The sequence below is a fragment of the Gymnodraco acuticeps genome, unplaced genomic scaffold (assembly GCF_902827175.1).
Source record: "Gymnodraco acuticeps unplaced genomic scaffold, fGymAcu1.1, whole genome shotgun sequence".
Classification (NCBI taxonomy): Eukaryota; Metazoa; Chordata; class Actinopteri; order Perciformes; family Bathydraconidae; genus Gymnodraco; species Gymnodraco acuticeps.
In genome coordinates, this window is record NW_022991443.1 from 1,228,194 (window position 1) to 1,244,338 (window position 16,145).

A 16,145-nucleotide genomic window follows, 5' to 3' on the forward strand; every position below is an offset into this window, starting at 1 on the left:
ACTGGGGTGTTGTTATCACCCGGGCATGTTCAGAATCCTTCAAAACACAAACCAGCCTACTCCTTTCTGCTTAAACTCTCCGCCTAGACCCCCTCAGCCACAAATTCAGGTTGTTCCCCAGTGAGGGATATCAACAAAACGCTGCAAAGCTGGAGGGTCTTTGATTTATTTTTTTCACCTCCTCAATGACTCAATCCTTCATGCCTTCAATGCCTCTTTTTATATCAACCTGCCAGTATTTCTCACCCTCACTTCCAAGAGCAGTGCTAACAAAGCTGTCACAAAGCAACAACAAACATTAGCAACTTTTTGTCAAGGGGACTTGAAGGGGACTCTACCTAAATTCCTATCAAAAGTTTGACAAGGCAAGAAATGGGGAGAAGATTGATGACGTAAAAAGATAATTGATGTTAATATACAGCATCTTTGTGTTAAGAGTGACCGATAGTAGTCCTTTGTTTACTTCCGTGACATAGTTAAATCAGTCCGCAACACTCGCCCTGCTATTGGCTAGCGTTCCAACACATTGTACATGATAAGGGCTAAGGGGCGGGATATCTCTAAGTAGTTGACCAATCACAACAGAGCTGGCCAGCTAATCAGAGCAGACTGGGCTCTGGTTTCAGACAGAGGGTGAAAAGAGGTGCTTCAGCCCAGGCAGTATGAGAGAAATAAAGACCTTTTTGAACATTAAATCATGAGAGACATGTCACAGTAGTTGCACAACATTTTAATATGTACCCTGAATAATAGCGTAATATTGCCCCCTTTAATGAACACAGTAGCTTCCTAATTAAAAAAATCCTCAGTGTGTGAGTATAACAGGCAACGTTAAAGAACCATGTCAAAAACAAATTCTTGAATACACAAAATACAAATATGAATCTAAACATTTGCAATTGAACCCCTTTTTGTTATGAATAGCGCACAAATATTCTCAAACTTTTATGATCTGGGCACCAGTTTTGGCTCAGATTCATACGCCAGAAGCCATTTAACGGCCAGAGACAGGTCCTATTTGGTGCATCCGGACTGAATCAGGTGCTTTGGATTCAGTTGGTATTATATTTCATTAGAACTACCATAAGAAGGTCTTAAAATATCTTACTTTGATCTCGGTCACACTAAGTTGTACCGTACATATTACTGGCTAGAGAGATGTGTGCATTGGTGGACATGAAAGTACATTTAAATGAGATGAGCACATTAGAACCCATCGTGATGCCTTGCCTGCCAGACTTTTTACCTTAAAGTCTCATCATTTCATGCTTGTGAAGTTCTGAAGTAAAAAATTCACTAAAACTCAGATTTGTAGATAACTTAATCTGAGATGACACGAAATGGACATCTTAACATTGCCAGTAATGGCGACAATTCTCCCCTCTGCTCTTGGCTTTGAACTCCAACTCCTCTCCTTTTCCGTGTGTTTGCGGTGTTGTCTGGAGGATCGTGCGGAGCCAGGTGCCGGGGACATGAGCAGATAAATAGGCGAGGTTGCTATCAGGACACAAGGCCTGATAACGGGCAACTCTCGGCACCGCCACTTCCTGATGTATAGCTCCCACAGCCAAAGAGGAACCACACCAATTCCCATTTGACATATTATGTTTATTTATTTACTTTACAGGGGGAAGATTATAAATGCTTTAAGATGTTAAAACAGGAAGCTTGCCCACAAACACCCTCAACAGCCAAACTAGAAATACACATTGTTTTAACAAAAAGAAAAAGATCCTGGATGCTCTTCTCATGCAAGTATAACATTTGTAATTTGAGTAATATAGGAATATATTGCTCCTACGGGCAACATACTGTTTGTTCAGTTCTCAGTCTAGGCTCCTATTCGAAGAAGAGAGTGGATGCCAGCACTAGATGGAGAAGCAATAGAAGACTCTCAAAGAGTAATACACAGATTAATAATGTGGAAAGAGAGTTCCAGCGGCCAGCCTCGTCTCTCTCAATTAGTGTGAAATCAGCAGCGGTTATTAGCTTGCCCCTAATTGAATGTGATAGCGAGCTGGGCTAATGCAATCCTCCAGGTGTAATTGGTGTCAGAGGGATAGGCGCATCATACTGCCTGTCTGCTGCTTACGAGGCCTTGCATTTGCCTTCTCATTTGTTTCCCGGCCCCATGCAACATCAATACCCTGAACATCCCATCCTGCCTTGCTGTTTCCTCCAACTTATAAGCTCTCTAAGTCTGTTTTGGCAAGAAAATACAGATGATAGTGGGAAAGTGGCATATTGATAAGCAACTTTCCAAAGGGAGGCCGACTGTGCATTGAGAGAGACGCGCTGCAGTTTCAAAAACAATGCAAAAATAAAAACACAAATGTGCCAAAACACATACAAATGAAGAAACATCTTCACTGGCTTACAATGCGTTTACTAGAAGCACTGCATAAGAAAAAGGTGACAGGAGCGTATTTTTAGCGTTAGAATCATGCGATAACATTGTTAAAATAAATGTAAATGTTAGATCACTTTCCAGTGACAGTGACAGTTGGCCAACTTTATAATACCTGAATGTCAACAAGCGCTCCGGTCCCAGCTCTTTGCATCACTTTTGTGTGTCCTTGTTTCTGTTGTGTGTCGTCAAGCTGGTGAATTGATTCTAAATGCTGCACATGTGTTGTCAAGTTGGTGAATTTGCATGTATTTTGGCACATTTAAGATTCTTTATTTTGCATCGTTTTTTAAACGGCAGGACATTTCTCATAATGGAAATGTTTCGGGCAATTATAGCGAGTTTGCACCTGTCGGCCACCGTAGGAATGCAACTAGAAAAGTGTGTATTTTCTGATTCACTTCCCAAAGCTATTGCAGTACCTGCTGCTCAGAATTCCCCCAAAGGACAGTGCTGTCATGGTGATGAGCACTACCTGGCTGTCACTAGATATACAGCAATTGGCATTCAAGCCAAAGAGTTCAATTATTGTCCCATCAGACCAGAAAATCCTTTCCATCATGCTTTCAGAGTCCTTTAAGTGTCGATTGGCAAACTCCCGCTTTGCTGTCTTGTGGCCTTTTTCTCAGAAGTACCAGTTCGGACTCCTTTCTCCCGTAATGTCCTGATTGATGTAGTGCTGAAAAGACGGTTGTCCTTCTGCCAGCTTCTACTATTTTTGTGAAATGCCTGAAGCTTTTTGTGTTCGGTTATTTACTGTCAGCTAAAGAGAGGGAAGTTTTGGGTAGTTCAAACATTTCTTCAGTGATGGAGCCCACTGTGCTTCCTGGAATCTTTCAGCACTTTGGGAGCATTTTTTCCCCCCTTCATCTGCGGAGAGTTATTTTGAATTTCATGGCTCGGTTTTGAGTGCACACATGCATCTGAACCGTGACACATTCTAATAGAGAGGTGTGTGCCTTTCCAAAGTATTTCAAATCAATTGAATCTGTCCCAGGTGGACTCCAATAAAGTGTTACATCCATTCTACACGGAGGACCCAGTTCACAAACGTTTTTTGGCAGATGCTAGAGCTGTACAAATAAGACCAAAAGAAACTGTAATTCTCAATCATTGCTATTGCACTTATTTAAATGAGGTAAAATGGTGTGACACCTTTGGATATATGGCAAAAACTGTCCAATCCACATGGCATGGCAGTGATCATGGCAGTGTTTGTTGTAGCCAGGCGATAGCTCAAACTCATTTATTCAGATCCAGTGACAAAATGCAATGACAGTTGTGTCTTGAAAAATAAATGAAAAAAGCTGCTCTACCTGTCATTTTTGAAAATACCAATAATAGAATATAATTTTCTAAACAAATAAACTCATTATTTATAAGGCACATTGCATGCAGATTCAAAACGTAGTGGGTGTTCATGCCCTGTAATGTCATTATCTTTTGTAAATTAGACCTTGATATGAGGCAGATACTGTAGCAGTTGCAAATGATGCACAATTCATCTTCTCATCAGCGGCCACAATCCATTTTGGGGAATTCACCCCTCAGTATGGAAACTTTGCATCTCTGCACTTCTCCTATTTCTGCATCATTAAGCACTACGCCTGCTGTCAGAATCACAACTTGTCAAGAAAGACAACAAATCATTTTCACCAATTAGTTACCGTAGTTAAATGGCTGTCAAAATGAGGAGTCAATATATGATTTCTGCCACTGTTAACAGCATGTTACTGCTATCTTTATGCCGCAATAACATTATTTTTGATAGAAGTTGCTATTGTGTTGACCATAAAAGTGCTTACAAATAAATGTTCCGCCTATATTATATAAAATATAAAAATGTAGAGTTAAAGATGTGTAGTCAGGCCATGTATTAATTACATGCAAGAAACTAGCAACAAAACACACTGAAACACACACATCAACACACGTACTGAGCCTTCACCTTCTTCTTTATCTCCATCTAGATGACTCTTGTGCCAACTGCTCTTTCGGGGCAATCTGCGATGCCCAGAGCGGGCAGTGTGTGTGTGCGTCGGAGTGTGTGAAGTCCCACCAGCCTGTGTGTGGCAGCGACGGAAGCACCTACAACAGCGAGTGTGAGCTGCACGTGCGCGCCTGCAAACAACAGATGGACCTCCGAGTGGTCAGCCAGGGCGAGTGCAGTAAGTAACATTTATACAGTGTCATCAGAACCAGAAGCAGGTTTATAATAGTGCAGTGATGACGTCTTTTTGTAGGCCCACCCGGAAATTACAATCACCATGGCTCCCTCGCCTAATGGATTTTGGAATATCGCAGAAAATAAAATGTGTGGCGAACACACTTTTATGATACATATCATTTTTATTCGGCAGATTATTATAAACATATTACCACCAATTTGTGATTTCTGAAGCGTAAATGCAATCAACAGAAGAGCCTAAATTACATCTCATAAGCTTATGTTAACCACATTATTATTATGTAAAGTAAGGTATTATATACCTTATTTCAGGTTGAACTAAAAAACAATGATTTCAATACGAGGATATTGGAAGTTGTAAAATGCTAACTAATTTCTGGGTTTTAGGACTCATTCCTGCACCACTGTATTGCCAAGTAGGTTTACACATACAAGGAATTTACTTTGGTGAAATGTTATTCATTAACACAGTTAGAGGAATTTAGATGTAAAAGGATCACATATAGAATTATTTTTAAAAAGTATCATACATTTTAATGTACTTAGAAAAAAGGAAGTATAACAAGATTATTACAGATTATTCTGAAAGCTGTGCAGTTTTAAGCAGGCAAGGTTGAACAGAAAACATGAATTGCTAATTAATTATTGTTTAGATGAGCAGAGGAAGACTATGAACGTTTCTCTGCTAATGTAGAAGTTTAGACAAATGCGTGATATGCAAATCCATTGAGACGGTGGGAGTTGTTTTTCTGCAGCTTTAAATCAAATGTGAAAATATAAAATAATAGTGAGGCCCGGGAGGAGCCTCATTCAGCCGTGAGGAGGCAGTTCATATCCCAACAAACCTGGCCAGATGAAGAATTAATAAGCGAACATATATATGTCAGTTTCAAGAGAGGGACATATTACGAGAGAAAATGCCATGCATGGTAATTAGATAAAGACCAGAGAATTCATTAATCCAGAGGTGCGTTTAAAGGTCTGGTGTGATTGAAATCCTTTGAAACAACCCATTGACCCGTTCTTGCTCTGATTTAGAAACATGCGGCAGCACCGTGTGTGCCTGGGGGGCCCGCTGCGTCCATAATATGTGCGAGTGCCCGCAGTGCTCGGGCGAGGCCTTCTACCCGGTGTGCGGCAGCGACGGCACCACCTACAACAACGAGTGTGAGCTCCGCACGGCCTCCTGCGAGCAGAAGAGGAAGATCGATGCAGCCAAGCCCGGCAGCTGCGACGAAGGTAGGAAATGGACTTTAAAATGGCGTGATGATGTTCACCGATTGGCCTTTAAAATGGTGTAATCATCTTTATCAACTGACCTGTGGTACGGTATCCAGTCAACTGATGAATTCAACATAATGGTTTCTTGCCACCAGCAGCATGCAAACAGGCTTACATAGAACACGATGCAGGGGAAATCATACTGCGTGTCCATCAAGGAAAACCTATTACAGCTACAGAAATGACTTCTGGGTGATTAAGATCAGGTCAGCGGTGCATTTTAATGGTCTTGTTTGTTTTTTATAAGTGCGTCTCTCTTCACTTCATTGCCCCTGTTACAGAAACATTCTCAAATGGTTTTAATTTATTTCACCTGCAGGTAGACCCAGGATCATATTAGCAGAAACGTTTTATTTGTTATGTACCACATTTTTATTATATTTTATCATATCTTAGTAACAAGCCTCCCTCTTTCCTTACCTGCATCTTTTCTTGTGATATTTAGAACAAATGTGCGTTGAGGTACATTTGTACTAAATAGAAAAATAAATATTGTTGTTCATACTTGTACTCCATCAGTGAAAACTCTTCTTGCACAGATGTTGAAAGCCTATCTGTATAAGACATTAAACTTTGTGTGCTGAGGACCCAGGGTTTGAATCTGGCCTTGGACCGGATTTAAACCCTTTTTCTTAAAAATAAATATTAGAAACATTAACGGTAATATCACAGTAATGAACCTCATAAAGGTGTGGTAACCCTGTTGAAATATAAAAAACAGTGTTTGTGCTAAAAACAGAAACGTGCACACATAAAAATGTTTACTCAATATTTGCCATTCAAGCCATTGTAGAACAAGTAATTTCCCTCTTCTTTAAATAGAGCCCATGTTTTATTTGTTTGTATCGATTTTTTATTTGAGAATGTCCAGTATGCAAACCCTTTCAATCCAATTATGCTTTAAAGTGTGTGACTGATGGGCCTTAATGTGAGTATCTCTGATTTCTAGCTCCGTTGTTCCTCCACATTCTGAATAAACTAGATCTAATTCAGCGTGCAAATCATATCTTGATAAGCGCTGACAGACCGAGGCAGGGTTTCACAGCCGCTGGGGCCCGTCTAGGGGACAACTCTGGAGGGAGCAACATGCCATCCTCTGGTTGTCAGGCCGACGCCAACACACTCTTACTCTGACAAGGTGTGAAGGGGAGCAGATTACACCTGCCAGCGGGGGGGACGTCTGGGGAGACGAAAAGAGTTGATAGATGGAGGACAGAGCAAATAGAGATGAGAGGAATCCTCTTCCGTTTTGATTGCTCGCCAGCGGTGTTCCTTTCTTTTCCTTTTTTTTTTAAACTTTCTCTAACATTGTCCAATATTGTCCCTGAGCCTGTGATGCGAATTGTGCCGCCAAATCTTCTTGTGGTCGATTTAACATAATTTCATTGACTGAGACGAGTGACCTTTTTTGTATGTGGAGCATGAAGAAATGTGTGCACAGAAACTCACTGTCACAACCAACCCAACGTCTGCACACTCTCTCTGCTGCTCGTCTCTTCTGCCTCCCCAAGGGCATTGCTTTGCTCCTGGCGCATATATTCTTCATATTTGATTCTCTCCTTCTCATACTGTGTCTGCACATCATTCCCTTTTTTCATCAGTTGCTCATTTTGATTCAGAGAAAACCATCAGGCTTACACAAAAGAATCGTTCTTTTCTCTTTTTGTTCCCCCGTTGCTCCCCGCCGTGCCATCCCACCCACTCAAGTCTCTCTATTTTGCACTCTTCTCCATTGAAATTGTGCCTCTTGATAAAGGGGGCACCGATGCTTTCACAGATGACGGTGGGGATGGGATTGTGCTCAATCGATACATTTCATCCTAGGGGTGAAATCTGCCTGCTCTGTCCCCGGTCTTTTCAGCCCCCCTCAAATCAGCCCCAGACCCTCCACAGGAAGTCTGCTGTGAATGTAAAATGATCAAAACCAAGTCACTGTTTTTCCTTCCCTGAAAATATCTGTAGGAAGCTTCTCTTTGGCTGCTGTAAGACAGGATATATGTATCACCACCCATAGGTGTATGGATGGTAGGTTTTATATATAGTGTAATACAGCAATCAGTCACAATAAATAAGACCAACGACTGTATTTCCTGGCTCCTTTGTAGACAGCAGCAGAGCTCTACATCACCTGTGTGCACAACCTCCAGCTCAATACTTCATACCTAAGATAAGCCTGAAGAGGAAGTGAACATGAGATTTATTCCCTTACGTAGAATAGACTTAAAAACCATCCTCATTAGTCTTGTCGGGAGGGGGGGATCGGGCATAGAGCATTAAAAAAATTGAAGTTGTTTTCTTCCGCCTTTAGTTTAACAGTAATGAAAAATGACAGTGTTCCCACTATTGGCCATACAGGGAAATGTATCACCTGTTTAATTTCACACCCGGGTAGGCCTGGCCTCAGCTTCTTTTCCCGACACTGACAAAGTGGCAACTGAGAGCAGTGCATCCCCAACTGAGGGGGCAGGGCTCTTCTTCTTTCTTTTTTTAAATGAATAGACATTTAATAAACAAGTTTATGAGCAAAGATTCACACAGTGGTGCACCCTTTGCTCCTCACATTGTACAAATCAGATCAATAAAAGCTCCGGAAGACGGGAAAGGGCGGTAAAAATGAAGCAAAGTGGGCGGCTGGGTGGGAAAAGAGCTCATCGAGTGAGATCAGCGGATTTGATCCCTCGTGGTCCATCCATCACAGGGCTCGTGACCTTCTGTTGAGGCAACAAAAGGTCTTCTATCCCACTGCCATCTCCAAACATGCCATCCCTTTTTGTTGCGCGGAGGCGTGACGTCCCATCCCTCTCAATCTCGCAGGACTTTATTTGGACTAACACGCTGTCACATCCGTCAAAAAGCAGGGACTGATAGATGGAGGGAAAACAAAGGCTAATGGCGCCACACTGATCCTTCAGCAAAGACCAGTGTCATTTTAGACCTTTGCCCAACAGCGTTCCCAATGATCGATGTCCGAGTTGACATTCGCGCATGTCATAATATCAAAGTATCACCATTAAATGTGATCGCTCCTGGAGCCCTTGATGTAAACACAACTTATCTGGTCCACCAAAACATCTCCAGGCTGCATCTCCTCTATTATTTACCCTCATTCTCAGCTTGTTCTCCTCCCTCTGTTTCTCCAACATTTCCACATGGCATCACTTATTCATTATTTTCACTGTCAAATCCACATAACGTTTTTTTCAGCTCTCTTTCTACCTTGGACGTTAGTCTCATGCTATTCATTTCCCTTCTTCTCCCGAATGCTGCCATCTTAATAGAGCTCCCCTTGGCTAAATACACTGTGGGTTTCTGACATGATGGAGCAAAAAGGAGCGGATGGTCAGTGCCGAGAGAATAGCTGATGCAGCCGTCTTAGCTGAGGATGTATTAATTGAAAGGTTCATATGCAGCGCGGGTGGCAGGGCACATCAAAGAGCAATAGCTAATTAGAACCCCCCTTCGCCCTTCACTTTTATTTATTCCATTCTAATGTCTCACCTCTTTTATTTATTTATCTCGTCTCCATGAGGGGGGCCTGAGCAGAATACGAATTGGCTACTCCTGCATTTCTCTTTCTGTTGCGTCTTGCTGAGTCGCTGTACAGTACACCAATGCCGCAAGTTCTCATTAATTCTTTTTTTCATCTGTCATGGAGTCAGAAGTCTTTACTGTTGATCTATCTGCCGCTATGCCACTGGTAGTTGAACGCCATTAGCCTGTGCATTAGCCCTGCCACAAACTGTTATGTTTAAAAAGGACTGTGGGCTAGCAATCGATAAGTAGCCACGACTGCAAATTCAAGCACAAAGGATTAGGGTCGGAGGGTGGTGCTGGCTTAAAAATGAGACGGAGTGAGTCCTGATGTTTGCGGGGGGGGGGGGGATGTGGCCTCTACACGAAGCTCCAGTTCCATGTAATGAAGTGAAGGCCCCTTCCACTGTATCGACCACTCAGAGCCGTCACAGCCCATTGCTGATGACCCATATCAAAGAACAACTGGGGCTTCAGCTGCTCCCCGCTCTCTGACCCGCTCCATAATCTACTTTAGAAGATGGGTTATGCTAAGTGGTACTTCCATCACGGCGACATTGATTATACCATTAGAGGAAGGCGCGTCAATACCGAGGGGTTGAATGAGCCCTAAAAGTAGACAGGAAGAGGAAATAACAAGTTGATTACCTGATGTTTTTCCAAGGCTACGCTGGGAGCTTTTAGCTTAACTGCGTTCCTTTTTTCATTTTTTGAATAACACATTAGTTTCACATGAACTTTCTGCCAGCCCCCGGGGTGCCTCCCTCGTTCCGACTGACATTCTCTCCAGCTTTCATTCCCCACATTCACCTAATCTCCCTCCGGAGTTCCACTGGAGGTGGAATTTGCAACTTCAAAAGCAGGATCCTCCCCCAGTCTATGCAAAAAAAAACTATTTGTTTTCCATAAACGGCCCTGCTGGTAATGTTTTTCTCCCCCCTTTTCATGTAAGGATTGCTTACCTCGTGTTTAAGTTTTCCTACCTTGTGCAAAGGTTTGCACAATAGTTCAGCGATGACAGTTTTGTGAACCCACAAATCCCGCTGATTGTGGGACTTTGTTTGGCCTTGCTACCTTTCTTTTAGCATAATAACTTCGATCCAGTGCACTTCTGATACAAATAAAAGGCCTCCCAGGGTCACAGTTAAAAAGTAGCGGGTACAGCTTCCTCTAAAGTCTCAGGCGATAATTAGATTTTACAGAACACTTTGCAATTAGTTTTATTCTCATATCGGGGAGCAGGCACCCATAAAGCAGGCCTTGCCACCAATTGCCTCACACACTTGGAAGCCGGAGTTAATAATTCCCTCCTCTTTTTTGTCTGTGATTTAATTGAAATGAAAAGGATGCCTCGCTTGTGTGCAGAGATTTTGTGTCTAATTTATTTAGTCAATCTCTTGCTCTCAACTACAGTTGGTCATTATCTTCTACTACCAGCAGCCCCTTTACTTCCCTCTCTCCGCCACCAGCATGAGGGAAATGTAAATCATCCCAACTTTGCCATGTTCCTCATGTGTAAATGTGGCTGTAACTTAAAGAGAAATGTAAGTAGGACGCTGTTTATACCTGGCGCAGTGTTAAAAGGGCATGTCCCTTGTGGGTTTATATGTTTTATTAATGACGCTGTGTATTATGGTGTGTTTCTAATGCAGACTGCGGCTCAGGAGGGTCAGGATCAGGCGCGGAGAGCTGTGAACAGGACCGCTGTCGCATGTTCGGAGGCTCGTGGGACGAGGATGCCGAAGACGATCGCTGTATGTGTGACTTCACCTGTCAGAGTGTGCCTCACAACACGGTACGGCTGCCACTAATTAAAACACATTTAATGTACAGAGACAAAGTGAACTAACAAACATCTGACATCAAAGAGCTGCATTCCCACACGTTTTCTTCAGCAAAAGCAATCCAGATAGTTGTCTTTACCTTCGTTGTAACATCATTGAATGATTCTCTAGGTGCAAATTGGGCAACATTTACAAATATGAAATATAAAAAATATATGTTGAAATCTGGGTTCAGGGTTCCTCAACAATTGTATACTTCCAGTTTAAATCATCTTGCTGCAAAAAGTCATCCCAAATTGAATTATTAAAATAAACAATATCAGTGTAAAAAAACTGATTTGTTTGTTTAACACTACCATTACATTTTTGACAGTACTAAGACTTATTATGTCCTGTCAACATAATTATTAAAATGACATATATTTTTAACAAAAAACGGTCCTAGATGAAGTACTGTACTTCTGATTTTACAAGTTGTGTTAAGTATTTTAAAATAACAGATGTAGGCCTTTATATCATTATAAAATGAACATCTTAGAAGGGATTGATCTTTGTCATTATTTGCTGACAAAAGGATTAAACAAATAATCTCCAAAAATAACCGTCAATAAAATAAAAATAATCATTAGTTGGCCTCCTTCTCAGCTGCCATCCACTGATCTAAATAGGGCAATGCTAACATACATTGTTTGTATACTGTAGCTTTACTTTCAAGTGAAGTGACCTTATAGCTGAGCCGACTATGACCATACCTTCACCTTCCTGTGATTCTCTTCTAGGTTTGTGGCTCGGATGGCAAAAACTACAGCAACGAGTGCCAGCTGAAGAAGGCCAGATGTGAGAAACAGGAGCACTTGTTGATTCAGAATCAGGGAGCCTGTGCAGGTTTGTACATTACACCAATCACAGTTGATGTCATTACAAAGCTCAAAAGCACCCTCACCACGACTCATTCGCATTTCTCCACTCATTTCATCCATTGATGGGGCAGTAGAGTATAAATCTGTGTGTCTCTCTGCAAAGTGACAACTGTAACCATAAGAAAATGAACTGAAGAGGGGGAAATGTGTATGATTGGGTCATTTGCTCAGGGTAGGTTGACTTAACGACACCAATTTCTGGAAACTGAACGTTCCTCTGGGGCCAGCCAGTGTGCAGAGATAAGAAACTCTCTCACGGGCGCATGTAGGATCGAGCTGATAGCAATAATGATTCTCTTTTCCTGCCCAGACATTCTCACAATTTAAACCATTTGACTACTTTGGGATACCTCAATTACTCTTATATAAAACCCCTCTCTTTGCATGCAAATTAATCACAGTCAGGTCAGGGTAGCAAAGGTTAGCCTCCTCTCCATGGCTATGTTAAATGAAAAGCTTTTGCTAGTACATGCCAGGGAGTTGAGAAAAAAGGCACTTGAGGGATTTGGTGTGATCACTCCAGCCTGTTTGATTCCCCCTGGGTTGTCAAATAGAGGAGGATGGACAGAGTTGAAGAGAGAGTGAGAAAGAGGGGAGCTGCCAGTGTTTTCACACATATCCCTGCAGATTCCTCCCCTTCCTAAGCTGGCCTCCTTTGGCACTGACTGTCATGCTTCTCCACCACCATCCGTGGATAATCAATCCTTTTTTTTAAGAGCCCTCTATGGGTACTAGAGCTCTGGGCTCTCCTTTCCTATTGGCAAATGGAAAATACTCAGATCTTGGGGAATTTAACTGTCCTCCCCATTAGCTATTTATGGAGAAACTTCATTTGACCTCAATTGCAGAAACTTATCTCACTAAAAGCAATTTTGTTTATTCTGATGATTACAAAAAATAATTTGCCTACATCCGCACATTTGTAAACTTTACCTACCATTCTTTTTCAGCTGCTTTCAAACTCAAATCTGGGTCAGGGATTCAGTAAAATCCAATAAAAATACTTGTTGTTTTGCTAGATGAGCAAATGTGCAGATGGGCCCTTGAGGGAAGAATAAAAAAAGCCTACAAACACTGGAAGGGCTGTAGCAGACCTTGAAAATGTGAGGGTAATATAACAGAGAGCCGGACAATGGCCGCTGAAGAGAAAAAACCCTTGAAGGGTGGAAGAACATATGAAATTAAAAGTTCAGCCTTGTCCTAATAGGCTCAGTACAGATAGCTGAAAGGGAGCTCTGGAAATGTGGCAGGTTAAATGAACTGTGTCCAAAGCCCAATCTCTGGAGTGGGAAAGCACTGGAAAAAGAGCGCGGCGAGTCATCACCATTAGGCTGAGGCTCATATCCACACCAGTAACAGTGTGATTTATGACCCTGTGTCTGCAGCCTCCAAACTCTAAATGAGCAACACAAGAGAAAGAGATATCGGGCGGGGAACAGAGAAAGAAAAGAGAGAAAAAAAATCCCAACTTTCTATCTCTACAACTTTACTTTGCACACCGAAGTCTGGACAAAAACTCAACAATTACATCTCTGCCTCCCCCAGAAACACCCTCCTAGTGTTTGTTTTGTTGTTCTCTTCCCATTTCTGGAGAAGCGCCAGATTTTCGGGAACACATTTGTTTTGACTTTGTTGAATGTACTTCTTTATTGCAAGCTGTCAGACCAGTTTGAAGGCTGCTGCATCCTCACACAAAAGGAGCTCTCCACACGCAAGGCAGAATCTGCTTGGCACATTCCCTGACATCGAGTGTTTCTTTATTTATTTGTTTGGGAAGGTTGTAGGCCAGCACTGCAATTCCGAGAATATTAGACAAGAACAAATGAAGAGAACATGCCTCTTGGTAGGTGGTAAATGTCAGCCGCTGCGCATTCTCCGGCGGCACCATTGTTTGTTTTCACTGGAGGTAATAGCATCTTTTTCCCCCTGATTTTGAGCCATTGTGGAGGAAGTAGCAAATAGAATCCTTATCTTAAATCCGGCTGCCAGCCTCTCCACCTCTGCCCCTCCAGCCAATCTCATAGTTGGCAATACAAGAAGTTACATGTAGCTCGGAGATTGTGTTGTTTAATTCCTTCCCCCCCCTCCTTTTTTCCATAATCACTCAAATGTTGGTGTTCTTCTTTCTCTCCTTGTGCCATCTCTCATCCCACCCCTCCCTTTTTCTTCCTCTCTCATCAGCGATTTCAGCCACATCTCTACCGGAGCTGTCGGAGCCCCAGCACTGCAGCGAGTCTGTGTACGGCTGCTGCCATGACAACATGACTGCTGCTCTAGGAGTCGGACTGGCTGGATGTCCTAGTAAGTCACCCACCTACGTCCCCGTTGACCCCTGCGTTTGTATGCAGAACGTTTGAGATACTATCAGGCTCTTTCAGCATATGGGACTTATTGTCCTTGACTGCAATTACTAAAGTTGCAGAGCCGAAAACGTTTCATCTTAATCCGACGAATAATTATGATAATGTTGCGCCATATCAACAGAATGAAATCTCTTCATCTGATGACGAATGATAGCACACAGATGGGGGGAGAAAACGCTGCATCAAGTGCTTAGCTCGGGATATGGATGGAGAAAATGCAGACTGGGAAATACGGAGATTTAGAGACGGGGAACTCACCTAAGCACACTGTATCCACCTTTTGATTTGCCGAACAGGGCTTACCCAATATTTCCAGACTAGCATAAATGTTTAATATCCATCATAGCAAGCAGTATCCAGCTGTTGTAAGTCACAGGATAACGGGTTGTTTCACAGTTAGAGAGGCATAAAGCAGTGATGTGTTGATGTGCTCTCCTCAGGTACGTGTCAGTGTAACGTCTACGGCTTCCTACAAGGAGACGTGTGAACCCAACAGCGGACAGTGCTCCTGTAAGCCAGGCGTGGGCGGACAGAAGTGTGACCGCTGCAAGCCGGGCTTCTGGAACTTCCGCGGCATCGTGACGGAGAACATCAGCGGATGCACGCGTAAGGAATCGCCTCTTTGTTTCCCTGCCAATTTACCGAATGTGCTTTTACTGCACCGTTACATGTGACTAAAACAGTAGGAGCTGGGAAATGTGGCAGTGCTGGTTGCTGCTTTGTGTTTCTTCCCAAAGAATGCGTATGGTACATTTACACTTTGTTTTCATAAGGGGTGAGTGGACTACAGCTGCTCATTTTTCGCAGATGTATGACTTTACTCTTAATTGTACAACTGTTACATATAAATGTACCAGATTGATATCATAGACATCATTGTTTATTTCATGTCAATTAACAACTTTTATAATAACAACAACAAGATCTCACTTCCTGTTACTGTTAAGAAACAGGAGGAAATAAGTTATCGTTGAATTATGGAACATTTCACTCACCTTATTTGATTGGGATGGAGCCATATACCTTCTGGGGAAGATATCACAAAACCTTTTCAAATAGAACCAAGCATGACTGGATTCCACTGTCGGTCAGAGAGAAGATTTATATCTCAACCCCATAGCAGTCAAATAAATATCTCTTGGAATCGATGGCAACACCAATGAATATGAACTTTTTAGATAAACATCCTTGCATACCGTGTTGACTGTTACAAGTTTATAACATGGCTAATATACAGCTGGTAGGTTTTTATAAAAAGAGGCAAACCTACTGTGTCCTTTAGTCATGTCAAGGCTGTATCGAATGAACAGTTTTCATTTGTATTCGAGTGAGGAGTGGGGTCAGGACCCCTTGTTTGTCTGCTGTAATGCAATATGGTGACCAGCTCGTGTCCTGCCGCTGGGGGGAACATAGGACATGCGCTCCCAACGCCACAGAGCATTTTCAGTCAACAGCGGGATGTCTCACCCGTGACCTTAACAAGGTTTACCCACAGTAAGCAGACAGCACACCAATACCAGCTTCAGCGGGAGGGGAGAAAAAAAAACACACATCATTGATTCCAGGAACATGATGTCCTTCCCTGGGGTTGTTTTCTTGAGTTTCTGTTACACACTCCTCCTGCGGCCCCTCGGGCTGTGTGAACTGTTCCCAGCCTTTGTCTCCGAGACG

The 16,145-nt window shown here is 42.5% G+C and overlaps 1 protein-coding gene across 1 annotated transcript in view; it reads left to right on the forward strand.

Annotated features, from left to right (window-relative positions):
• agrn (agrin) overlaps positions 1 to 16,145 on the forward strand; it is a 269,713-nt gene that overhangs the window by 199,932 nt on the left and 53,636 nt on the right. The window contains 7 exon segments of the mRNA XM_034196403.1: positions 4,378 to 4,575; positions 5,634 to 5,834; positions 11,060 to 11,202; positions 11,971 to 12,076; positions 14,293 to 14,412; positions 14,915 to 14,940; positions 14,942 to 15,080. Coding sequence (XP_034052294.1) covers positions 4,378 to 4,575; positions 5,634 to 5,834; positions 11,060 to 11,202; positions 11,971 to 12,076; positions 14,293 to 14,412; positions 14,915 to 14,940; positions 14,942 to 15,080 — 933 coding nt within the window.